The sequence below is a fragment of the Rhincodon typus genome, chromosome 43 (assembly GCF_021869965.1).
Source record: "Rhincodon typus isolate 14 chromosome 43, sRhiTyp1.1, whole genome shotgun sequence".
In the NCBI taxonomy this organism is placed as follows: domain Eukaryota; kingdom Metazoa; phylum Chordata; class Chondrichthyes; order Orectolobiformes; family Rhincodontidae; genus Rhincodon; species Rhincodon typus.
The window spans coordinates 1174625-1202001 of NC_063374.1; the positions used below are offsets into that span (position 1 = coordinate 1174625).

The following is a 27377-nucleotide window of genomic DNA, read 5'->3' on the forward strand; positions in this document are numbered from 1 at the left end:
TCTCTTCCACAGATGCTGCCAGACCTGCTGAGCTTTTCCAGCAACTTTGTTTTTGTTCCACACTGTGTTATCTCTGACTCTAGCATCGGCAGTTCTTAATATCTCTGAACGAGTATTTTGCATCAGTGTTTACTGTGGAGAAGGATATGGAAGATAGAGAGAGTGGTGAAAAATATAGCAACATCTTGAAAATGGACCATATTAGAGAGAAGGAGGTGCTGAAGGTCTTAAAAAGCATAAAGATAGACAAATCCATGGGACTTGATCAGGTGTTTCCTAGAACTGTGTGGGAAGCGAGGGAAGAGATTGATGGGCCCTTTATTGAGGTACTTGTATCATCGATAGTCATGGGTGAGGTACTGAAAGACTGGAAGTTGGCTAGCATTGTGCCACTACTTAAAGGTGGTAAGGAAAAGCCAGGGAACTATAGACTGGTGAGCCCGACATCAGCAGTGGGCAAGTTGTTGGAAGGAATCCTGAGGGACAGGATTTACATGTATTTGGAAAGCCAAGGACTGAAAGGGTTGGTCAACGTGGCTTTGTGCATGGGAAATAGTGTCTCACTAACTTGATTGAGTTTTTTGAAGAAGTCACGAAGAGGATTGATGAAGGCAGACCAATGGATGTGATCTGTATGGACTTCAGTAATGCACTCAACAAGGTTCCTCCTGGTAGACTGGTTAGCAAGGTTAGATCATGCAGAATACAGGGAGAACTAGCTATTTGGAGACAGAACTGGCTTGTAGGTAGAAGACAGAGTGGTGGTGGAGGGTTGCTTTTCAGACTGCAGGCCTATGATTAGTGGTGTACCACAAGAATCGGTGCTGGGTCCACTGTTTTTTGTCATTTATATAAATGATTTGGACATGAACATAAGAAGTATGGTTAATATGTTTGCAGATGACACTAAAACTGGAGGTGTAGTGGACAGCAAACAAGATTACCTCAGAGTACAATGGAATCTTGATCAGATGGGCTGAGGAATGGAAGATGGAGTTTAATTTAGGTATATGTGAGGTGCTGCATTTTGGAAAGGCAAATCAGGGCAGGACTTATACACTTAATGCTAAGATCCTGGGGAATGTTGCTGAACAAAGGGACCTTGGAGTGCAGGTTCATAGTTCCTTGAAAGTGGAGTGGCAGGTAGACAGGGTAGTGAAGACAGCACTTGGTATGCTTGCCTTTATTGGTCAGTGCATAGGGGTTGGGAGGTTATATTACGGCTGTACAGGATATTAGTTCGACCACTTTTGGAGTATTACGTGCAGTTCCGGTCTCTCTCCTATAGGAAAGATGTTGTGAAACTAGAAAGGGTTCAGAAAAGATTTACAAGGATGTCGTGAGTGTTGGAGGGTTTGAGCTATAGGGAGAAGCTGAATAGGCTAGGGCTATTTTTCCTGGACCGTCAGAGGCTGAGGGGTGACTTCATCAAGGTTTATAAAATCATGAGCAACATGGATGGGGTAAATAGGCAAGGTCTTTTCCTCAGGGTGAGGGAGTCCACAACTAGAGGGCATAGGTTTAAGATGAGAGGGGAAAGATATGAAAGGGACCTAAGGGGCAACTTTTTCATACAGAGGGTGGTGTGTGTATGGAAAGAGTTGCCAGGAGGAAGTGGTGGAGGCTGATACGGTTATAACATTTAAAAAATGTCAGGAAAGGTATATGAATAGGAAGGGTCTAGAGGGATATGCGCCAAATGCTGGCAAATGGGACTAGATTTATATACGATATCTGGTTGGTATGGGCAAGTTGGACTGAAGTGTCTGTTTCCGTGCAGTATATCTCTATGACTCTATAACATAATTTATAGGCAGCGAGATCAAAAGTTCGTACATGCCTATAAATTATATGCCTGTGCGCTTCTTTTCACTCCACCTGACGAAGGCGCAGCGCTTTGAAAGCTTGTGATTTCAAACAAACCTGTTGGACTATAACCTGGTGTCGTGTGACTTCTGACCTTGTGTTTGGGAAGGTGAGGTCCTGAAAATTTTGTTGCACTGATAACCTTGTACCTTTTTGTTGTCCCTATCCCGCATCTGCATTGTCCTTTTAAAACAAATGAAAGGGGCGAGCAAGATGCAAATCATATAAAGGGACAGACACCTTTCCATTTGTGAGTTTAAAGAGACCTTTATTTGCCTCTTTTGCTTTGCTATTTAAAAGTTGTTGCCTAGGGTTAGCAGTTCCACATTTAAAGGGACACTGTTGCTGTATACATCATACTGATTCAAAGGGCATGTGACCGTGAGAGTATTCTCAATTTGTTCTTAGTACCCCCTTGATCTCAAAAGTTCTCATCCTTGTTTTCAAATCTATCTGCAAGTGATCCTTCTCCCACTTACTATCAGAGCCTTCAGCCTACAACACTCCGCTTCTGTAAACTCTTCCAGCCCTTAGAAACTCTGCCTACCTCTGTCACTGCCTCCTGCTCCTACAGTCCTCCCTATCACTGTCACATCCTCCAGCGCCTTGGAACTAGCCCCATCTCATCGCCTTCAGCCCCTACAAACACACCCCAATGGTCACCACCAGCAGACTGTACAGCCCTCATTAACTCTCTCGGCTCCTTCAGCCCCCACAACCTGCTTATCTCTTCAACAGTTCCAACTATCCATATAGGTCACCTCCTCCAGCCACTACAAGGCTCCTTAACACTGTCATTTGCTCCAGCCCCTACAACTGTCCCTATCACTGTCACCTACTCCAGTCTCAATAACCTTCTCTCTCACCTTCTGCAGTCCTGACATCTTCTCCTATATCTCTCACTTCCCACCTCAAAAGCCCTCCCTATCTCTCTCACCTCTCTCTGTCTCTGTAACCTCCTCCAGCCCTACACCCTTCCCTATCTCCATAATCTCCTCCAGCCCCTACACCCCTCCCTATCCCTGTAATCTCCTCCAGCCCCTACACCCATCCCTATCTCTGTAACCTCCTCCAAACCTTACATCCCTATACATTATTGAATCAGTTGTTTTTTTTAGTAACAATTCGATTACTTCATGGCCACTTTTTCCCACAAATTATCAAATTCACTCAATTCCATTTCACAGATTGCATTTGTGTTTTCATGGGTTCACTCTCACTTTTTTTTCCTGTTTCCAGTTTGTTTCACAGAATATGTATGAGAACGTGAAGATCAATATTTGGAAAGCGAACTGAATGTCACACCAGGATCTGACATCCAACTTATCGTAACCTGAATAACTTGGAATATTCAAGCATGGAAGAGAAAAGCTCCATTCACAAGCAGAGTCACACTGGGGAGAAACCGTGGAAGTGTGGGTACTGCGAGGAGAGTTTCAGTTACCCGTCTGAGCTGGAAATTCATCAACGCAGTCACACTGGGGAGAGGCCATTCAAATGTGCCATATGTATGAAGGGATTCACTCAGTCATCCCACCTGCTTACCCACCAACAAGTTCACACTAAGGATAGACCTTTTAAATGCTCAGACTGTGGGAAGTGCTATAAAAGTTCCAGCGAACTGATGCGCCATCAACACATTCACACCAACAAGAGACCCTTTCAATGCCCAGACTGTGAGAAGTGCTTTAAAAGTTCGAGGGAACTGATGTCCCATCAACTTGTTCACACTGACAAGAGACCTTTTAAATGCCTGGACTGTGGGAGAAGCTATAAAAGTTCTAGGGAGTTGATGCGCCACCAACGTGTTCACACTGACGAGAGACCATTCAGGTGCTCTCACTGTGGGACAGGGTTCAGACACTCATCTCACCTTGCTGTACACCAACGCACTCACACCGGGGACAGACCGTTCACTTGCTCTGAATGTGGGAAGGGATTCACTCGGTCATCCAACCTGCTGACACATCAGCGAGTTCACACTGGGAAGAGACCTTTCAAATGCTCAGACTGTGAGAAATGCTATACAAGTTCAAGTGGACTGATGTCCCATCAACGTGCACATACTAACAACAGACCTTTTAAATGCCCAAACTGTGGGAAGTGCTTTAAAAGCTCTGGGGACCTTATGTATCATCAACGTGTTCACACTGACGAGAGACCTTTCAGGTGTTCTCACTGTGGGACTGGGTTCAGGCAATCATCTCAACTCACTGCACACCAGCGAATCCACACTGGGGAGAGACCGTTCATCTGCGCTATATGTGGGAGGAGATTTACTCAGTCATCCAACCTGCTGAGACACCAGCGAGTTCACAAGTAACTAAAATGATTGGATCTTGCTGTTAATCGCATTCATTGGGTCTGTTGTTGCTGGTGGTAAACACCAGGCCAGCTACACTGATATATGCTGCATAAAAGACAAATAAAATCAGCTTTTTGTTAAATACAATGTGTTAAATTTTCAATATCTCAAACACGTCAGTTCCTTTTGAAAGGCTCTCCATCTCCCCTCTCTTCACCATCCTTACCTCTAATAACAAGTGCAAGGAGTTCATTAACTTCTTTGACACTAAATTGAGACAATCCGACTAGCTGCCTCTGCCATGTGTTTCCAGTCGCCCACCAGTGAAAGTGTTGATAAGGCTGTAGTCATACTGCATGGAAGCAGATCCTTTGGCTCAACCAGTCCATGACAACCACAATCCCAAACTAAACTAGTTCCACTGCCTGCACTTGGCCCATATCTCTCCAAACATTTCTTATATACTTACCCAAATGTCTTTTTAAACATTATAACTGTACCCATATCCACCACTTACTCTGGAAATTCATTCTACACATGAACCACACGTGTAACAAAAAAATTGCCCTGCATGTCTTTCTTATATCTTTTTTCCTATCACCTTAAAAATATGCCTCCTAGTCTTGAAATCCTCCGACCTGGGGAAAAGGCACCTGCCATTCACCTTATCTAGACATCTCATGATTTTATAAACCTCTATAAGGTTACCTCTCAACTGCCTATGCTCCAGTGGAAAAAAAATCTCAGCCTATCCAGCCTCTCCTTATAATCAAACCTGTTAAATATCTTCTGAACTAGCTTAATAATATCCTTCCTATAACAGGGAGACCAGAACCGGACACAGTACTCCAAAAGAGGCCTCACTAATGTTCTGTACAACCTCAATGTAATGTCCCAACTCCTTTATTCAAAGATCTGAGCAATGAAGGTAAACGAGCTAAATGCATTCTTAACGACCCTATCTATATGTGATACAAACTTCAAGAATAATGTGCGTGAACCCCTAGATCCCTCTTCTGGAACACTACCCAAAGCCCTACTTTTAATTGTATATGTCTTGCCTTGTTTGTTTTACCAAAATGCAATACCTCACATTTATCTTTCTTGACTGAGCTCTGAACCCAGATCTTTTTCCAGTTACTGTCCTGTATCCTTCCTAGCCTGTCAGATCTCATCTTGTGTATGAGATCCATCTCCTGTCCCATTGATGCTGTTTCCAGTGAACTGCTGACCACAAATTTTTCTATGTTCACTGATATTGTTCATGAGTCTCTTTCTCTTGTATTGTCCCTCTTGCCTTTGCATCTGCTGTCAAATCCCAACATCTACTCGGTGACATCTTCCAAAAACACTATTAGTTTTCACAGGTACACTAACAATGGCTAACTGGACCTCACTATCATTCCTCTCCTTTCATCCACTGCTGCTTTACTGTCAAACTGTTCATTCAACATCCGTAGTAATGAATGTGGCTCTGTGATAGTGACCCTCCCTATGGAGAGCCAATTTAGGTTCCACCTGCTCTACAGGTGTATAATAACATCTCTGAACAGGTTGATTACAAAATGTATGAAAAATTGTAATATTGTGGGGGTAGGGAGCAAACAGTGTCCTCTTGGGAGCAGTGAGACAGAATAGGAAGAAACTGTTATTAAAAATCATTGTTGCTTTATATCTCCAAAGCAGCAGTGAATAGTCCTGATTTAGTACTGTTCTTCTTAGTTTGTTGTTCATAGAAGGCCTTTCTAAAATCCATGCAGACTAATACCTACTGTCCTGCCCTCATCACCCTTCTTGACCATTTCATCAAAAATCTCTAACAAATTTGTGAGGCATGATCTCCCATGCGTGAAGCCATGCTAACTACTCCTAATCAAACCCTGTCTTTCTGAATGCATGTATATCTTATCTCACAGAATCTTCTAAAGTAACCTACCTACTACAGATGTTAAGCTTCCTGGTCTATAATTCCCAGGTTTTTCTTTGCAGCCCTTCTTGAATAAGGGCACAACATTTGCTACTTTCCAGTCTTTGGGACCTCACTTGTGGTTAACCATGATGCAAATATATCAGACAGGGCCCTCGCAATTTCTTCTCTCGTCTCCTGCAGGGTTCTAGGTTATATCTGATCAGGACCAGGTGATTTATCCATCGTCATACATTCTAATACTTCTAACACCTCCTTTACTGTGATATGGACTGTTCCCAAGAAATTGCCACTAACCTCCCCACGTTGTTATTGGACACGGAAGATTGCTGGTCCATTGTCCTAAGGGTATGATTTTATCTTAGGCGTATGGAGAATGTAAGAGGTCCTGGATTCAAATCACAGATGAGCCCTAAGGTATTCTCTCTCCAGGTCCATTAACGGTCTAGTAAGCAAACTGCAGGTGGAATTGGGAGACAAAGATGGCGTTTTAAATGAGTACTTTATATCTGTATTCACAATAGAGGAAAACAATGTTGGTATAGAAATCGGGGAAGGGGTCTGTGATATCCTTGAATGAATTACGATTGAGAAGCAGGTACTAGTGGTTTTACCGCTTAAAATTGGATAGATCCCCAGGCCCAGATAAGATGATTCCTAGGTTGCCCTGAGAGGTAAGGGATTGCAGGGGTTATGACATTAATGTTCAATTCTCTCTGAACACAGGAGTGTAAAGGAGGCCTACTGGTATCAACCTGAGATTATTAATCCAGAAACTCAGCTAATGTTCCAGGGATAGTAGGAACTGCAGATGCTGGAGAATCTGAGATAACAAGGTGTAGAGCTGGATGAACACAGCAGGCCAAGCAGCATCAGAGGAGCAGGAAGGCTGACGTTTCGGGCCTTGACCCTTCTTCAGAAATGGTTCAGAAAACTGTTCATCCAGTTCTACACCTTGTTATCTAATGTTCCAGGGACCTGGGTTCAAATCCCACCATTGCAGATGATGGAACTTGAATTCAATAAAGGATATGGAGTTAAGAGTCTAACGATGACTATGAAATTGTTATTAAGTATTAGAAAAGCCTATCTGGTTCACTAATGCTCTTCAGGGAAAGAAGTCTGTCATCCTTCCCTGATCTGGCCTACATGTGACTCCAGACTCTTCACTGCTCTCTGGGCAATTGGGGATAGACAATAAATGCTGGCCCAGCAAGTGACACCCACATCTCATGGGTGAATAAAAGAAAAGCAGAGGTGCTAAAAGAGTGGAGAACAGTTAATACGGTACCATTATTCAGAAAGAAAATATAGGCTACTGAGTGTGATGTGAATAGGAGGAAAACTCATAGTCATACAATTGTACAAAAACAAAACATACCCTTCAGTCCAACTTGACCATGCCGAACAGATATCCTAAATTAATCTAGTCCCATTTGCCAGCATTTGGCCCATATCCCTCTAAACCTTTCTTATTCATGCACCCCTACAGATGCCTTTTAAATGTTGTAATTGTACCAGCCTCCACCACTTCTTCTGGTAGCTCAATCCATACATACACCATCCTCTGCATGAAAAAGTTACTCCTCAGGTCCCTTTTATATTTTTACCCTCTCAACTTAAATCTATGCTGTTTAGTTTTAGACTCCCTTACCCTGGGAAAAAGACCTTGGCTATTCATCCTATCCATGCCCCTCATGATTTTATAAATCTCTATAAGGCCACCCCTCAGCCTCGAGGCTCCAGGGAAAATAGCCCCAGCCTATTCAACCTCTCCCTATAGATCATAATGTTCTGGTCACCCAGATTCGAATCCGGCCATGGCAGATGGTGGAATTTGAATTCAATTAATATCTGGAATTAAAGAGGCTAATGTTGACCATGAATCCATTGTTGATTGTTAGGAAAAGCCCAACTTTTTCACTACTGTCCTTTAGGGAAGGAAACTGCCGTCTTTATCCGTCTGGCCTAGATGTGACTCTAGACCCACAACAATGTGGTTGACTCTTAACTGCCTCTGGGCAATTAGGGATGGGCAGTAAATGCTACCTGGCCAGCGATGCCTTCATCCTGTGAATGAATATAACCCTCCAACCCAGCAACATCGTTGTAAATCTTTTCTACACCCTTTCAAGTGTATCAAAATCTTTCCTACAGCAGGGAGACCAGAACTGAACACAGAATTCCAAAAATATTAAAAAAAAACACCGAGGAATGGAATTAATCTTCACTTGGAGAGGCAAATATTAATTAAAGATAGTATGGCTTTGTTAGGGGAGATCATATCTGACAGGTTTGACTGAGTTTTTTTTGAGGCAGTGACTAGATGTATGGATGAGCATAGTGCAGTTGATGTAGTTTATATGAACTTAAGAATGGCTTTTGATGAAGCCTCACATTGCAAACTGGTCAAGAAGATAAGAACCCATGGGAGCCAGCACTATTTGACAAATTGGATTCAAAATTGACGTATGGCAGGAGGTCAAAGGTGATGGTCAAAGATTGTTTTTGTGATTGGAAACCTGTGTCCAGTAGTGCTCCATAGGGTTCAGTACTGGTTCCCTTCCTGTTTGCCGTGTGCATTAATGATCTAGACATGAATATAGGAGGTTTGATAAGTAAGTTAAATAAAACAAAGAACCGTGGATGCTGAAAATCTGAAACAAAAGATGAAATTGTTGGAGAAACTCAGCAGGTTTGGCAGTATTTGTGGAGAGAAAACAGAATGAGTGTTTCAGATCCAGTCATCCTCCTTCAGAAATGATAACAGCTATGAAGAAGACGTATGTTTGCTGATGGTGGGTTGGGGAGGGGGCAACAGAGCTTAGAGAGAGAGAGAGAGAGAGAAAGATGAACAGATGAAAGTCATGTTGATAGCAAGCCGGGGAAGAAGGAAAGATAGACAGATGATAATGGGGACCATGAGTGGCTGAGAAAAAGTTGATTTTGCTGAAAGCAACCCATGTCATGACACGGTGTCGGTGTAGGTAAAAGACATGTAAGAAGGTGTTCAGACTGTAAAGTGACTGAATTCAGTACTGAATCCTGAAGCCTGCAAGATCCCCAAGTGGAAGATGAGATGATGTTCCTCCAGCTTGCGCTGCAGTAGGATCACTGCAGTAGGCCCAAGACAGAAATGTTGGCATGGGGAAATGGTAGTATGTTGACATTGCAGGTAACTGGATCAGTAAATTGCCAGATCGTCTTCCAGCTTTATAAAGCTTGCCTTTCCCTAAATGTGATGAAAGATGTCTTGTCATTTTTTGGAAGTTGGATATTAAAATAGAAGCTGAGGAATTTTGGTCAGTTCTGTGAAGGATTTTTAAAAGTTTACAAAGAGATGTGGATAGTGACCTAACTACATCAGTTCTTGGTGGCCAAATGGTTTCAGACAGCTTGGCAGACCCCTGTTTATACCCCTGTTGAGTTCTGAGAAAGTGAATAGAGGGGAGGGTGGGCCTGGGGGAAGGGTAGGTGGGATGGTGATACGTGGATGCAGTTGGAAGGTTAGTAAGCTTCAAAATCCCTCCATCCCTAGCCATATCCCATGTCCAGGCCTCCCCCTCCTGTTGGCCTCCCTGAATTGACCTAAACTGTCCATCTTCATTTTCCTCAATCCGTTCCACCCTTCCACTGACCAATCACAATAAGCCCCCACCTGCACCACCTGTCACCACCCTACCTACCCGCCACTCCATCACCCCTCCCTCTATCTACTTCTGGTCTCCCCTCCCCCGCACAGCCTGTGGAGCGGTTTCCGCCGAAACGTTGACTTTCCTGTTCCTCGGATGCTGTTTGACCTGCTGTGCTTTTCCAGCTTCATGTCCATTGACTCAAATTCTTTTCCTGTTCAATTCAGGGGAACCAAGTGCCTCAGCAGAAGAGTTTTCTCATCTGTGCAGTTTCAAGCTGGGAAAATCTCTACAGAAGTTTTCAAATTGTTAGAACCGGGAAAGCTTAGGTCCTCAGAAATGTGAAAGGTTCATTACAGCGAACTAAGAAGGAATCGAAAACTTGTCGCTGTTAAAAGTTGAGGTATAATTTCTCTGGATTTGAATCTCTGTAACAGGTACTGTTGCGAAAAGTGTCGAGACTTTGTTTTGTTGATGGTATTCAGGTCTTTCTGACTGTCTTACATACATAGCGTTGTCATTTTTTTCCTCCGTTGGATAATACATCTCTGTTCTGTTAAAAACGTTTAAGGCCATGTGTGAATATATTTCAGTGATTAATCACCGCGTTAACTAACTAAAAGTAAGTTAAACATATGATACAGGTTTCGTTCTAGGATCGGATTTCTTCCAGTATTACCATCAGTTGGAATCAAAACACAGCAGAGAGATCACCGAAGTGAACGCGACACAGCAGTTTGCACAGTTATACGGTAGGAAATATAGTTAAAATGAAGGGCGTCTGTGTAACAGAGAACATACCATTACAGAAGTGATTGCTCTCTCCATCTTGGTATGTTGTTGGTTTGTTAGTCACCTTTGTCATTTTATGTGTCCCGATGGTAACTTGCTGCTTTTGCATGGATCTCCTTTCCACTCTGGATGCTACTGAAAACAACAAATGCTGGATGAATCTAGATTCGAAGCGTAAACTTACTCTCTCTGCATAGATGCTTCTTGACCTGCTGTGATCGGTGGCGTGTGTTGTTTTCAGTACAGAGTCTACCATCTGCGGTAATTAGCTCCTACACTCCGGATGGTATCACACAATTGAAAGCTAACAGGAACTTCGTAGGACGTATACACTTTTTGGAAACAATGAGGAAATGAATATGAAAATCGCGATACACAACAACGCGTAGCAGAGTGGCGCAGCGGAAGCGTGCTGGGCCCATAACCCAGAGGTCGATGGATCGAAACCATCCTCTGCTATTCACATTTATTAATGATAATTTTTATAGTAGGCTGTTGTTGCTTCCTTCAGTCGTCTCTTTTAAATAAAAGAGGTAGACTGTTCATATATACGCACTTCAATTGTAACAAGTGTCTTAACTCGATTTTGTGTGGAGGTGTTTTTAATTTTTGGAAATTGACTCCGCATTTTAGAAATGTGTTAGTCATTATTGTTCATTTATTAATTGATTTTTTTCTGATTTGCCACTGACTTCCAAGTTGACACTATCTTTAACTTTCCCCCATAATCACTCACGGTGTGTTTTTCCCCTCTTTCTCACTGGAATTTCTGAGTATTCTGAATTCCGAAATGTCTGCTACTGCCGCTCTTTTCATTGTTACCGAAAGGGCCAAGCTCCCTTTTCCCTCTCCATGCTCTCATAAATGCCCATATGTTTGAATTGAAAATATCGTCAATCTGTCATTTCCTGCACCCTGATAATCTCTGGCCGGATTCTTGTGTGTGCTTGTCTGGCTGTCATTACACGGTGGAATTATGTGGCTCACTGAATGTCGGAAAACGTCTCCTTTTTTCAAAAGTAATCAGGAAATACATATCTGTTCCAAGGCAAGTAAAGGCGTTCTGTGCCCCAGGAGCTAGCACAGACCCGATGGCCCGAATAGTCTTCCCCTGCTCCCTTACGATCATCTAACCCCACCTCCTAAGTTACCTCACAATAGGAGTGAGAGATAGTTGGAACTGCAGATGCTGGTGAAGGGTCTAGGCCCGAAACGTCAGCCTCTCTGCTACTATGATGCTGCTTGGCCTGCTGTGTTCATCCAGCCCTGCACCTTGTTGTCTCTACCTCACAATAGGGTTTGGTTAATTGATCCTAACCAATAGGAGGAAGGGGTGGAGCTGGTTGGCCGAGCCGATGCGGCCGGTCCTCCAGCCACATTGCTTTGTGTCGGGAGTCATATGCAAGCCAGACTTATTCAGGATAGCAGTTTGCTTCCCTAAAAGGTGTTAGTGAATGAAATGGATTTTTCCGACAAACGACGATGGATTTCACAGGCATGATTAGACCCTTAATAATAGATTTTTTAATTGAATTCAAATTTCACCCATGACTGACTTTACTTAGGTCACTGGATTTTTATTGGACCGCAAATACCACTAGACCATCACCTTTCCGGTTTTGTAAACTGAGGGATTACAGACGCTGGGAAGATTAAACCACTCGTGTTTTTCTTTCCTTTCAGAAAAACAAGATTCAGCAGCGTTTAATATAATGAGTGTATTGGATAGCTTTTTCTCACTGTGAATGCACTGATTGTGATTTTCAGGTTGTGTAACTGGTCATTCCACAGTCAGTGAACTGGAACACTCTTGGGACTGTGTCTGTGGGTCTCTGTGCTTTTCCAGTCACACTTAAGGCTCAAAATCTTTTTCCACAGACAGAACAATTTCAATTTCATAACCTATGATATTCAGGTGTTAACGAATCAAGTTACTCTTTCAGATCTTAGAGTCAAAGAGTTACACAGCATGAAAACAGGCCCTTCGATCCAATTCGTCTGCGCTGACCAGATATCCTGAACTGGTGTACTCCCATTTGCCAGCATTTGGCCATTTCCCTCTAACTCCTTCCTATTCATGTAGCCATCCAGATGCCTTTTAAATGTTGTAATTGTACCAGCCTCCACCACTTCCTCTGGCAGCTCATTCCATACAGGCACCACCCTCTGCGTGAAAATGTTGTCCCTTAGGTTCCTTTTAAACCTTTCCCCTTAAATCTTTCCCCACTCACCTTAAATCTATAGTCTCATGTTTTTGATTCTCCTACCCTTGGGACGAGACTTTGATTATCCACCCTATCCATGCTCCTCATGATTTTTATAAACCTCTGTGATGTCACCCCTCAGCCTCCAATGCTCCAGGGCAAAAAGCCCTACCTATTCAGTCTTTCTCAACAGCTCAAACCGTCCAACTCAGAAAACATTCTTGTAAGTCTTCTTTGAACGCTTTCAAGTTTAAAAACATCCTATAACAGGGAGACAGAATTGAACACAGTATTCTAAAAGTGGCCTCACCAATGAATTGATGTGATGTAGTTATCAATACTGTTATGATCCCAGCTGATGTTTCAACTGAACAAGTCATCTCCCAGATTGAAATCTGGGCTTAATAGAGCTTTTATTTTCTTAATTTAATGTGGCAGTCTTTCACTGAAACTTAATACAATACAAAACAGAACTTTTTACATTTATTTATTTTGTATAATAAACTAAACCAAACCAAGCCATCCAAACATAACAGTTTGAAAAGTTTGAAAATGTATGGCAAAACAAAATCCTATCTACTTCCTAACACTGTATAGGACTATATATATATAAAAGATGCAGATGATAATGTTGGGGAGCTGTTGCTTTGATAAATAAGTTTTCAGCTGATACAAAGATTGGCTGGATAATTACTTGTGAGAACAAAGGCTTTAAGTTACGCGAGAATATAGATGGACTAGTCAGATGGGCAGATCAGTAGCAGATGGAATTTAACCTTGAAAAACATGAGTTGATGCACTTGGAAGAAGTAACAAGACAAGGGGATATTCAATGAATAGCAGAACACTGGGAAGCTCAGAGAAACAGAAGGGTTTTGGGGTCCTTGTTCACAGACCCCTGAAAATGGCAGGTTAAAAAAGTAGTTAAGAAGGCATACAAGATGTTTGGTTTTCTGAGTAGTGGCAAAAATTGTAAGAGTATTGAGGTAATGTTGGATCTGTACAAAACTTTGATGAGGCCACCATTGGAGGAGTGCATGCAATTCCGGTTGCCACATTGTAGTAAGGATGTTGCAGAGTCATAGAGTCATACAGCACGGAAACAGACACTTCGGTCCAACTTGTCCATGCTGACCAGGTATCCTAAACTGAACAAGTCCCAGCTGCCTGCATTTGGCCCAAATCCCTCTAAACCCTTCCTATTCATGCACCTGTCCAAAAGTAATTTAAATGTTGTAATTGTACCCTCCCAATGTGTTTGAAAAGGCAACAACTGATTAGGGATAGTCAACATGGCTTTGTGTGTGGGAAATCATGTCTCACTGCTGTGATTGAGTTTAGTGAAATGTATGTAATGTCACCGCTTTGGCACCATCTCAGGTACAGGATGCCTAGGTACAGATACTTTGTTACAGAATTGAAAGAGTAAAAACTGTCTAGCATTGGAATATAAAGTTTTAAACAGTATTCGAATTACTCAAAGTCCAGAATAAGTATAAAATTATCTTTAAAAGTTCTCAAATTACAGTCTTTTTCACTGAGTTCTTGCCAACCAATCTTCAGAACTCAAGGCACCGCTACTTCCTTGCACTGGCCTCCAGCCCGGGACCCACCACCAGGACCCGTCTCTCAGGCCGGACTGGGTTCCAGCCTGCGACTCTTCTCTGGGACTCGCTTCCTGATCTGGCATGGTCTCCGAATTGTCTCCCGTGCCGGCCTGGACTCAGTCTTGCCTCCTCCATTCTCCATTTCCTCCGTGTAAGTTTAAGAAGTTAAAAGTTGAAGGGCCTGGGGCAAAGGGAAAAAACTGCAGAAACAAGAAGATAAAAAGAAAAACAAAGAAAAAGGAACTGGCGAAGCAGAGGAGCTCTGGCTGGAGCATCCTACTCTGCTGCCGTCTTGTCATCAAAAAGTTTTTTGAAGAAGTGATAAATAAGTTTGATGAAGGCAGAACAGTGTATACTGTCTATATGGACTTCAGCAAGGCATTCAACAAGGTTTTGCATGGTAGACTGGTTAGCAAGGTTAGATCATATGGAATCTAGGGAGAGCTAGCCATTTGGATACAAAATTGTCTTGAAGGTAGGAGACAGCAGGTGATGGTGGATGTTTGTTTCTCAGACTGGAGATCTGTGTGCTGCAGGAATCTGTGCTGAACCCACGGTTTTTTCCCATTTATGTAAATGATTTGGATGTGAATATAGGAGGAATGGTTAGTGAGTTTGCAGATAACACCTAGGTTGGGGGAAGAAGGCTATTTCAGAGTACAACAGGCTCTTGATCAGATGCACCGATGGGATGAAGAGTGGCAGATGAAGTTTAACTTAGATAAATGTGAGGTGTTGCATCTTGACAGGTCAAATCAGGGCAGGACTTATACATTTAATAAAAAAACTAAAAGAACTGCGGATTCTGCGTTTAGAATACCATGTTCAATTCTGGCCTCCCTGTAGTAGGAAAGATTTTGTTAAACTTGAAAGGATGCAGAAAATATTGACAAGGATGTTGCCGGAGTTGGAGGGTTTGAGCTATAGGGAATGGCCAACTAGGTTGGGGCTATTTTCCCTTGAGGTTTGGAGGTCAAGCGGTGATCTTATGCAGGTTTAGAAAATTATGAGGGGCATGGATAAGGTGAACAGCCAAGGTCTTTTTCCCAGGATAGAGGAGTCCAAAACTTAGATGACCTAGGTTTAACGTGAGAAGGGAAAGATATAAGAGGAACCTAAGGGGCAACCTTTTCATGCAGAGGGTGGTACCTCTGTGGAACAAGCTGTCAGAGGTAGTGCTGGAGGCTAGTACAAATTACAACATTGAAAAGGCATCTGGATTGGTACATGAATAGGAAGGGTTTAGAGGAATATAGATCAAGAGCTGGGAAATGGGCCTAGATTAATTTGGGATATCTGATCAGCGTGGATAAGTTGGACTGAAAAGTCTGTTTCCATGCTGTACAACACTACTCCCCTACCCATAGAAAAAGACCTTGGCAATTGACCTTATTTATGCCCCTCATGATTTTATAAATCTTTACAAGGTCATCCCTGAGCCTTCAATGCTGCAAGGAAAATGTCCCAGCCCATCAAGCCTCTCCTTATAACTCAAACCCTCCAGTTCCGGCAGCATTCTTGTAAATTTTTTTCTGCACCTGTTCTAGTTTAAGAATATCCTTCCCACAGCAGGGAAACCAGAATCATATGCAGTATTCTAAAAGTGGCCTCATCAATGTCTTGTACAGCAACAACATGACATCCCAGCTCCTATACACAATGTTTCAGAGATAGTAGGAACTGCAGATGCTGGAGAATCTGAGATAACAAGGTGTAGAGCTGGATGAACACAGCAGGACAAGCAACATCAGAGGAGCAGGAAAGCTGACGTTTCGGGCCTAGACCCTTCTTCAGAAATGGGGGAGGGGAAGGGGGTTCTGAAATAAATAGGGAGAGAGGGGGAGGTGGATAGAAGATGGATAGAGGAAAAGATAGGTGGAGAGGAGACAGACAGGTCAAAGAGGTGGGGATGGAGCCAGTAAAGGTGAGTGTAGGTGGGGTGTTAGGGAGGGGATAGGTCAGTCCAGGGAGGACGGACAGGTCCAGGGGGCGGGATGAGGTTAGTAGGTAGGAGATGGGGGTGGGGCTTGAGGTGGGAGGAGGGGATTGGTGGGAAGAAGGACAGGTTAGGGAGGCGGGGACAAGCTGGGCTGGTTTTGGGATGCAGTAGGGGGAGGGGAGATTTTGAAGCTTGTGAAGTCCACATTGATACCATTGCGCTGCAGGGTTCCCAAGCGAAATATGAGGTGCTGTTCCTGCAACCTTTGGGTGGCATCGTTGTGGCACTGCAGGAGGCCCAGGATGGACATGTCATCTGAGGAATGGGAGGGGGAGTTGAAATGGTTTGCGAGTGGGAGGTGCAGTTGTTTAGTGCGAACCGAGCGTAGGTGTTTCGCAAAGCGGTCCCCAAGCCTCCGCTTGGTTTCCCTGATGTAGAGGAGGCCACAACGGGAACAGCGGATACAGTATACCACATTAGCAGATGTGCAGGTGAACATTTGCTTGATGTGGAAAGTCTTCTTGGGGCCTGGGATGGGGGTGAGGGGGGAGGTGTAGGGGCGGGTGTAGCACTTCCTGCGGTTGCAGGGAAAAGTGCCGGGTGTGGTGGGGCTAGTGGGGAGTGTGGAGCGGACAAGGGAGTCACGGAGAGAGTGGTCCCTCTGGAAAGCAGACAAGGGTGGGGAGGGAAAAATGTCTTTGGTGGTGGGGTCGGATTGCAGATGGCAGAAGTGTCAGAGGATGATGCGTTGGATCCGGAGGTTGGTGGGGTGGTACGTAAGGATGAGGGGGATTCTGTTCTGATTGTTATTGCGGGGAGTGGGTGTGAGGGATGAGTTGCGGGAAACAGCAGAGGCCCCAGTATGGATCCCTGAGGAACACCACTAGTCACAGACCACCAACCAGAAAAACACCCTTCCACAAGTACCCTCTGCCTTCTATGGGCAAGCCAATTCTGAATCCAAGTGGCCAAGTCACCATGGATCCCATACATCTTAGTCTTCTGGATGAGCCTACCATGAGGGACCTTGTCGAAAACCTTATTAAAATCCATGTAGACAACATCCACTGCTCTACCCTTATCGATCACCCTCATCACCTCCTCAAAAAATTCATTCAAGTTAGTAAGACTTGACCTACCCTGCACAAAGCCATGCTGACTGTCCCTAATTAGGGCATACTTTTCCAAGAGCGTGTAAATCCTATCCCTAAGGATTCTGTCCAATAACTTCCCAACCACTAATGTGAGACTCACTGGTCTATAGCTTCCTGGATTATCCCTATTTCCCTTCATAAATAAAGGAACAACATTAGCTACTTAACAGTCCTCTGGGACCCCTCCAGTGTCTAGCAAGGGTACAAGGATCTTGGTCAAGGCTCTAAAAATCTCCTCTCTTGCCTCTCTCAATAACCTGGATAGATACCATCAGGCCCTGGGGACGTATCCACTTCAATGCTCTTCAAGAGACCCAACACCACTTCTTTCTTGATCTCAAAATGCCCTAGCATATTAGAATGTTCTACACTGATCTCACTATCCTCCATATCCTTCTCCTGGGTGAATACCAATGAAAGTACTCATTTAGGATCTCACCCACATCCTCTGCCTCCAAGCACAAATTCCATCCATTATTCTTGTGTGGTCCAACCTTCTCCGTAGTTATCCTCTTGTTTTTAATGCATATATAGAATGCATTGGGATTCTCTTTAATCCTCCTTGCCAAGGTCATTTCATGGCCCCTTCTTGCTGTCCTAATTCCCTGCTTGAGTACTTTCTTCTTTCTGTATATTCCTCACGTGCCCTGCCTGATTTTAGATTCCTAAACATTATCTGTGTTTCAGTTTTCCTCTTGGCTAAATTCACAACCTCCTTTATTACCCAAGAGTCCCTTACCTTGCCATTCTTGTCCTTCCTACTTACTGGAATATGCCGGTTCTGAACTCTGATCAGCAGGTCTTTAAACAACTCCCACATGTCAAATGTGGACTTGCTCGATAACAGCTCCTCCCAATTAACATTCTCTAGCTCCTGCCTAATACTGACATAATTTTCCCTTCCCCAATTTGGTATCTGTCTGCAAGGTCCTGACTTATCCTCATTCATAGCTATCTTAAAATGTATGGAGTTGTGACCACTGTTCCCAAAATGCTCTCCCACTGAAAGGTCAGTCACCTGGCCAGGCTCATTAGCCAATACAAGGTCCAGTATGGCCATCCTCCAATTGGAATAACCACATACTGTTTTAAGAAACCCTCTGCTGTGCATAGGCTATATTTATTCAGTGGGCAGTTAGCGTACCATGCTCCACATTATTAGAGGGAAAGCTTGTGCATTATTATTATAGAAAGATAGAATGGTGTTAAATATGACCCACTCCTACTCCCCATCTATGTGGTAGAATCATTCCCGGAAGAATGTACCAGTCACTTATCTTTTCGCTAATGGATTTCAGTCTGACGTATGCCCTAATTTTATTATTTGGTTTTCTCGGCCCTGGTCTTTATACAATACGTGCAACACATATCACGATGAAGAAAAAGTGAAACAAAACTGAAATTGCTGGAGAAACCCACCATCTGAAGAAGGGTCACTGGACTCGAAACTCCGATGCTGCCAGATCTACTGGGTTTCTCCAGCAATTTCCGTTTTTGTTTCAGAGATTTTGCATCCGAACTTCTTTGCTTATTAAGAAAACGTGAATTTTTAATGGTAGGTTAGTACCCAGCATTCACCACGGCGGTGAATATCCCCTATTCACAACAGGGGGAATAAACGCAGGCGCAGTGTGACTATCTAGAGAGCATGCGCGGACCCGGTGCGCCGAGAGGCGGAGGCTTCTTTCTCTGATTTGCAACGGTAAGATTAGGGCGCAGCGGAGCGTGCGATGGATCTTGCGGTTGGATGGCAACGATTCATAAACATCTTGTATAAGCCGCAAACCTTCAACAATGAGGGTTACCTCTCGCCGTTTGCAGTGAGCGGGGCGATAACTCCCAGTGTCCGGCCCCGGGTGACCGCCATCTTTATGGGGGCGTTTGGGGGGGGGGGGGGGGGGGGGGGCGCGGGGTTTTAATGTGTGGTATGGCGCAAGCGCCCCCGCCATCTTTGTAGAGGGCAAAGATCTTCATGAGCGAGGTTTGGGCAGGGATCTAACTTGCTTCCAGCAGAACAGAATGGTGACAGCTTGTCTATCCAGTTATTTGAGTCCTAAGGTCTTAATGATGACCGATATACAGTATCGATATACACATATGTAGATGAACTTGTGTAATTTCATCATCTGACATCAAATTCAAATCTGCTATAACAATGTGCTGGGCAGATAGTTTTGCTGCCTGCAGAACTTCAGCTCATGATTCCTTAGTGAACTTGAGTCTTCGTCGTCTTGTCAGTATTTACTTTTGTTCACAATCTGATTTTTGTCATTTGAGTGTTCTTCTGAGTGATGGTCAGAAGGGAAAACCTCACCACCACTCTTGTATAGTCACAGATTCTCTTCTGATTGATTTATGGAGTGTTACTCATGCGAACAAAGGTAATCTCAATATATTCCTTCTTCATTTTGTTTTCTATTATTTATATGTATCACAACCAATAATGGACCCAGCTGTGATCCTTGTGGAATGCCACTGGACACCGGCTTCTGGTGACAGTCTTCTACCACCATCCCCTGTCTCCTACCACGAAGTCAATTTTAGATCCAACTTGCCAAGTTGATCTGGATACCATGGACTTGTATGGTCTTTATCAGTCTTCCATGTGGGAAGGCTGTGCTGAAATCCATATAAAATACATCAACTGCAAAACCCTTATCTACACGCTATATCATCTGCTTGAAAAATTTTATCAAATTTGTTAGACATTAACTCCCTCTGACAAAGCCTTTCCTGATCAAACCTTTCCTCTCCAACTGGAAATTAGTTCTGTCCTTCAGAATTTTCTGCAATAGTTTCCCTACCGCTGATGTGACACTTACTGGTCTGTAATTACCTGGTTTACTTTCCACCCTTACTGAAAAATGGAGGCACATTAGCTATTCTCCAGTCTTCTGGCACCACCCCGTGACCAGACAGGAATTGAAAATTTAGACCAGAGCCTCTCTAATTTCTTCCCTCATATCCCACAGCAGCCTGGGATGCAACTCATCCACACCTGGGCATTTGTCCACTTTTAAGCCTGTCAAAACCTCCAATACCTCCTCACTCCCTATGTCAAACTGCTCAAGAACCTTACAGTTCCCAGTCCGAAATTCTGTACCAACATCCTCCTCCTTTCAAGTGAAAATAGATATGAACTATTTAGTTAACACCCAACTAATGTCCTCTGGCTCCACACAAAGATTGTCCCCATGATCCCTGATGGGCAATATGCTTTCCCTGGTTATCCTCTTCCCCTTAATAGACTTGTAGAATACATTAGGATTCTCCCTAATTTTACCCACCAATGTTTTTTGTGCACTCTATTTGCTGTCCTAATTCCTTTCTTAAGTTTCCCCTGTATTTCTGTACTCCAGTAGGATCTCTGTTGATTTGCTGCCTTTGTACCTGCTGCATAGTTATTGGCAGGCATAATTGTTCACCACCTCATAGACCAATCAGCCACTGGTTGCTGTGCAAATCTCACCTTGTAAGTGTGCTCTGGTGCCTGTTTGTCTGCAATTAAACATCCTCCAAAGTGCAAACAGCACTTAAAATAAGTGCTGGTAGCTTGTTTTTAAAAAGCACAGCAACCCCTTCTGCAATTCTTATCTATTTAAAAACAATCCTTTTCTCACTTCAGTCTACAGTCAAAAATACAGAAAGATAAAAAGATATGATCTTGACACTCCTTTCAATCACATTTGCCTTGAGGAGAATATCTCCAGACCTCTGGGCCTTCTCAAAAACCCACGTGGTCTTGGAGTTAGAGTCACAAAACAATGAAGTGAACTTGTTGAAATGTACAAGGTTCTTGGGGAGATGCTGAGACGTTCTTTCTTCTTGTGCCAGAGTCTAGGACCAGAGGGCGTATTCTCAGCATAAGGAATGCATTTATGACAGAGCTGGGGAGGAATTTCTTCTCTTGGAGTGGAAATGCAGAATTTTATTTAGAGGTTGGATTGTTAAGTATATTCAAGGCTGAGAGAGAGATTTTTAATCAGGGTGGGAATTGAGAGTTATGGGGAAAAGGCAGGAAAGTCTCTCAAACTCTCCCCTCACCTGATGTTTGGTGTCCCTTAGGTTAAATCGCCATCAGTCTGAAGGAGAAAGCTGAAGAGACAGTGGAGACGTTAGTAGTGATCTTTGAGGAATCACTAGAGTCAGGGAGGGTCCCAGAGGACTGGAAAATCACTAATGTAACTCCCCTGTTTAGGAAGGGAGTAAGGCAAAAGACAGGAAATTACAGGTCGATTAGCCTGACCTCTGTCGGTGGTAAGGTTTTGGAGTCCATTGTGAAAGATAAGATTTTCTGAATATTTGGAAGTGCATGATAAAATAGGGCAAAGTCAGCATGGCTTCATCAAGGGGAAGTCATGCCTGGCAAATCTATTAGAATTCTTTGAGGACGTAACAAGCAGGTTAGACCAAGGAAAACTAATGAATGTTATCTACCTGGACTTCCAGAAGGCCTTTGACAAGGTACCGCACAGGAGGCTGCTGAGTAAGATAAGGGCTCATTGTGTTAGAGGCAAGGTACCAGCATGGATAGAAAACTGGCTGTCTGGCAGAAAGCAGAGGGTGAGGATAAAAGGGTCCTTTTCAGGATGGCAGCTGGTGACAAGTGGAGTTCCGCAAGGTTCAAGGTCTAGATCATTAATGATCTAGATGAAGGAACTGAGGGCATTTTGGCTAATTTTGCAGATGATACAAAGATAGGTGGAGGGACAGGTAGTATTGAGGTGGTGGTGAGACTACAAAAGGATTTAGACAGGTTAGGAGAGTGGGCAAAAAGTAGCAGATGGAATACAACATGGGAAAGTGTGAGGCCATGCACTTTGGTAGGAAGAATATAGGCGTGGACTGTTTTCTAAAAGGGGAGAAAATTCAGAAATCTGGAGTGGCAAAAGGACTTAGGAGTTCTAGTCCAGGATTCTCTTAACGTAAACTTGCAGGTTGAGTCGATAGTTAGGAAGGCAAATACAATGTTGGCATTTATTTCGAGAGGACTAGAATATAAAAGCAGGGGTGTACTGCTGAGACTTCATAATGCTCTAATCAGACCACATTGAGAATATAGTGAGCAATTTTGGGCCCCATATCTCAGGAAGGATGCGGGTCCAGAGGAGGTTCACGGGAATGATCTCAGGAATGAAAGGCTTAACATATGAGGGACGTTTGAGGACTCTGGGTCTATACTCAATGGAGTTTAGAAGAATGAAGGGGAATCCAATTGAAATTTACAGAATACTGAATGGCCTGGACAAAGTAGACGTTGGGGAGATGTTTCCATGGGTAGGAGAGACTAGGACCCAAGGGCACAACCTTAGAGTAATGGGAGGACCTTTTTAGAACATAGATAAGGAGAAACCTCTTCAGCCAGAGAGTGGTGAATCTATTGAATTCATTGCCACAGAAGGCTGTGGAGGCCAGGTCATTGAGTATATTTAAGACAGAGAAAGATAACCCTTGATCCCCTCAATAATCAAGAACCTATGGGAACAAATGTGCTTGAGAAACTTATCAGCCACAATTGAATGGCGGAGGAGACTTGATGGGCCAACTGGCCTAACTTCTGCTCCTACGTTTTATGGACTTATGGTCTTATGATCCATCATCTCTCTTTAATGAGAGAGCAGACACTATGGGCTGGTAAGACTATGGTGACTTTACCTTTACCTAAATCAGGTTTCACTGCTGCCCATCCTCTGACCTCATGCTGCTGACTTATCAGCTTTATCCTCCCACAGTGCCTTTTATAGTCAGGAGTTGTTTTTAACCTGTTCTATAATCCATTTTTGTTCTGTTTATGAGCTTGAAATGACTATTATACTCTGCACCATTTTTATCCCCCAACTCATCCAGCACACCCTGAAATATTAACTCTGTTTACGTCTCTACCAATGCTGCCTGACCTGTGGAGTTTTTTCCAGCATTTGCTGTTTCTCTTTCAGATTTTCAGTACCTATGATATTTTGTTATTGTTTTATTGCAGTTGTACTCATAGAACTGAGCCTGAAAACACAGATAGACCAGTTAATGTCTGCTATGTAGCAGTGAGGGCATTGGTTGCAGTCGTTAGTTTCTGGTCTCCAAGTCATTTATGGGAAGGTGACGGCCCAGTGCTATTGTTACTGGACTAATCTAGAAACCCAGGTAATGATCTGTGGATCTGGGTTCAAATTCCACCATGGCAGATGGTGAAATTTGAATTCGATAAAAAATGTCTGGAATCAAGAGTCTAATGCTGATCATGAATCCATTGATGACTGTTGGAAAAACCCATCTGGTTCATTAATGTCCTTCCTTTAGGGAAGGAAACTGCCATCTTTACCTGGTCTGGCCTACATGTGACACCAGACTCACAGCAATGTGGTTGACTCTTAACTGCCTTCTGGGCAATAAATGCAGGTCTAGCCAGCGACACCCATTTCCAATAAATAAATTAAAAAAAAAAAAAAAATGATCTGGGGATCCGGGTTTGAATCCTGCCAAGGCAGATGATGGAATTTGAATTCAATAAAAATAGAATTAACAGTCTAATCAACATTGTCAATTATTAGAAAAATCCATCTGGTTCACAAATGTCCTTTAGGGACTGAAACTGCCATCCTTAATCTGCTTACCATGTGATTCCAGACCCACAGCAATGTGGTTGATTCTTAACTGCTCTTTGGGCAATTAGGGACAGGCAATAAGTGCTGGCCAAGCCAGTGACACTCTCTCATCCTGTAAATGAATGTTTAAAAACTGTCAGAGAATAGTTAACTGATTACACTACAGAAAGATGCTATTTAGCTTATTATGCTTGTGCTGACCCTCTGCAATTCAGACAGTCCCACTTCCCTGCTCTTTCACTAACAAGACATTGTCAATCCCTAGTTGTATGTGGAGAAGATGATGTTTGATCTTTTTGAACCGGTCAGTCTATGTGGTGAACGTGCTCTTACAATTCGGTTGGGTGAGGAGTAACAGGCTATTCAACCAGCAATGATGAACAAAGAGTAATATATGTCCAAATCAAAAATAATTTGCATTCATATAGTGCCTTTTGTGTAACAGGGCTATTATAAAGAAACATTTGCCACTGAACCACATTGAGACATTAGGGCGAATGTCCAAATGTATCTTTATGTTTTTGTGAATTCCCTCACTCTCGCTTTTTCCTGTTTTATAACAATTTCATAGGAAGTAGAAGGGGAGGATTCACTGTTGGGAAACTTCAGGATCTGACAGCATTGTCCAATTTATCATAACCACATGGAGGAGAAATTTGCTGTTCACAGTGAAGAGAAACCGTACACATGTTGTGTGTGTGGACGGGGTTTCAGCCAAGCATCCGGGTTATCGAAACATAAATGGAGCCACAAAAGGGAAAAACCATGGAAATGCGGGGACTGTGGCAAGGGGTTCAGATTCCCATCTGAGCTGGAAACTCACCGGCGCAGTTACACCGGGGAGACACCGTTCACCTGCTCTGTGTGCGGAAAGGGATTCACTCAGTCATCCCACCTCCGGAGACACCAGCGAGTTCACACGGGGGAGAGGCCATTCATCTGCCCTGACTGTGGAAACGGATTCACTAATTCCTCCAATCTGCTGGTACACCGGCGAGTTCACACTGGGGAGAGGCCATTCACTTGCTCCGAGTGTGGGAAGGGGTTCACTCTGTCATCCAGCCTGTCGACACACCAGCGGATTCACACTAGGCAGAAACTGGAGAGTGAGCGTTCGCATGCTTCAAGTGTGGAAAGAGATTCAGTCAATCATCCCAACTGATGAAACACCACCAATTTCACTACTAACGGCAGTAATGGGATATTGCTGTCAGTCACTTCTATGCTCATTGGGGTCTGTTTCTACTTATGTTAATAAACTCCAGGCCAGGGGTAATATTCTGCAGATGGTGCGGGGGGGCGCTAGGGGTAGGGGTAGGGGTAATGTGACTAGACTAGTAACCAGAGCACCAGACTAATGTTCTGAGGACATGGATTCAAAGCCCATCATAGCAAATGGGTGAAATTTGAATTCACAAGATATTTGGATTCAAAGCTAGCTTAGTGATTAACATGTAACCATCAATCATTGTAAAAACCCATTTAATTAGGGAAGAAAATCTGCCATCCTTATCTAGTCTAATACACATGACTCCACACCCACAGCAATGTGATTGACTCTGACTGTCTCTTAACTGCTCGCTGAAATGGCCCAACAAGCCATTTAGCTCTATCAAACCACTGTGAAGGATATAAGAAGGAATCGAACTGGACTGACCACCCAGTCTTGACCTAGACACCAGAACAGACAAGGGCAAAAGTAGCCCTGCAAGGTTCAGTAAAGAATGCAAGAGGGCATGCCAGGAACTGCCCCAGGCATACCTTAAAAGGGAGTGCCAATCTGGTGAAGCTACAGTATATAACTACTAGGATACCAAACAGCGAAAGAAGTATTCAGTAGACGAGACTGAGTGATTCCACAACTAACTGATCATACCTAAGCTTTCTAAACTTGTCATTTCCAGTCATGAATGGTGGTGGATAATTAAAGAACTAATAGGAGGTGGAGGCTCCACAAATATTGCCATCCTGAAATGTGGAGGAGCCCAGCACATCAATGCAACAGACAAGGCATCTGTAACAATCTTCAGCCAGAAGTGCCTTGTGGTTGATCCATCTCTGCCTCCTCTAAGCTCCCCAACATTGGGCTTCAGCCAATGCAACTTGCTCCCAGTGATATCAAGGAATAGAGGCCTACCAAATCAGAGTCAATGGGCATTGGGGAAAACTCTCCACTGGTTACAGTCAGACTTAACACAAAGGAAGATAGTTGTGGTTGTTGGAGGTCAGTCACCTCAACTCCAGGACATCTTTATAAGAGTTCCTCAGCGTACTGTCCTAGGCCCAACCATCTTCAGCTGCTTCATCAGTGACCTTGCCTCCATCATAATGTCATAAGTGGGGATGTTAGACAATGATTGCACAACGTTCACTGCTATTCTCAACTCCTCAGATACTGAAGGACTCTGCCTATAAGCGGCAAGATCTGGACAATATCCACGTTTGGGCTGATAAATGGCAAATGATATTTGTGCCACACAAATGCCAAGCAATGACCACATCCAACTTAAGAGCATCTAACTATCACCCCTTGACATTCAATTGCATTACCAATGCTGAATTCCCCCATTATCAACAGCCTGGGCGTTATTATTGACCAAAATGAACTAGATGAACTATATATTGCTGCAAGAGTAGGTCAGAGGCTAGGAATTCTGCAGTGGATAGCTTGCCTCCCATTTCCACAAAGCCTGTCCACTTTCTACAAGGCACAAGTAAGGAGTGTGATGGAATAGCCCTCACTTGTCTTGAGTGTCATTGGAGCTGTGCTCATCAAGAAGTTTGATACCATCCAGAACAAAGCAGCTACTTTAATAGCACTTTATCCACCATCTTCAAACTACAGTCCCTTCATTCTCAGTGTACTATGGCAGCAGTGTGCATCATCTACAGGATGAACTGCAGTAATTCACCACTTTGACAAGACCTTCCAAATGTGAAGCCTGCATACCTAGAAGGACAAGGGCACCAGGTTCAAGGGGACACCACCAGCTGTAATCTCCCCTCCAAGTCTTTCACCATTCTGATTTGGAACCATATCTCCATTCCGACGCTGTTGCTGGGTCGAAATCCTGGAACTCCCCGCCTAATAGCAAATTGGATGACCCTACACCTCAAGGATGGCAATGTTTCAAGAAGACCAGCTCACCAACATCTACTCCAGGGCAATTAGGGATGGGCCATTCATGCTAGTCTCACCACATGCTATGACTGAATTAAAATGTATTAAAATAAATCAACTTTGTTAAATGCACACTGTGTCACCTCGTTTTTTTTTTAATATCATGCACACAAATTAGTTTCATTTGAAGGGCTTTCCCTGTATCCTCCATCCTCACCTCCAACAACAAGT

At 43.5% G+C, this 27377-nt stretch overlaps 2 protein-coding genes and 1 non-coding gene across 5 annotated transcripts in view; all 3 read left to right on the forward strand.

The window, feature by feature from the left end:
- Positions 1-4313, forward strand: part of LOC125481032 (zinc finger protein 235-like) — a 17445-nt gene extending 13132 nt beyond the window's left edge. The window contains exons 1-2 of one of the 3 annotated variants that reach the window (XM_048619542.1): positions 1733-1975; positions 3106-4313. In XM_048619542.1, coding sequence (XP_048475499.1) covers positions 3224-4189 — 966 coding nt within the window. In that variant the 5' untranslated portion in view covers positions 1733-1975; positions 3106-3223 and the 3' untranslated portion in view covers positions 4190-4313. Of the gene's footprint in view, positions 1-1732; positions 1976-2094; positions 2117-3105 lie in introns of those variants that run through there. The other 2 variants (XM_048619543.1, XM_048619541.1) reach the window with 2 other exon arrangements.
- The window catches only part of LOC109937035 (zinc finger protein 271-like), a 46642-nt gene extending 21455 nt beyond the window's left edge, over positions 1-25187 (forward strand). Inside the window, exons 4-8 of the mRNA XM_048619605.1 lie at positions 3223-3374; positions 3876-4185; positions 14290-14484; positions 23404-23485; positions 24645-25187. Of these exons, the coding sequence (XP_048475562.1) occupies positions 3223-3374; positions 3876-4185; positions 14290-14484; positions 23404-23485; positions 24645-25187 (1282 nt within the window). The remainder of the gene's footprint in view (positions 1-3222; positions 3375-3875; positions 4186-14289; positions 14485-23403; positions 23486-24644) is intronic.
- Positions 10910-10981, forward strand: trnam-cau. The gene has a single exon. It is a non-coding gene; the product is annotated as a tRNA-Met (tRNA).
- Positions 25188-27377: the final 2190 nt, after the last annotated feature.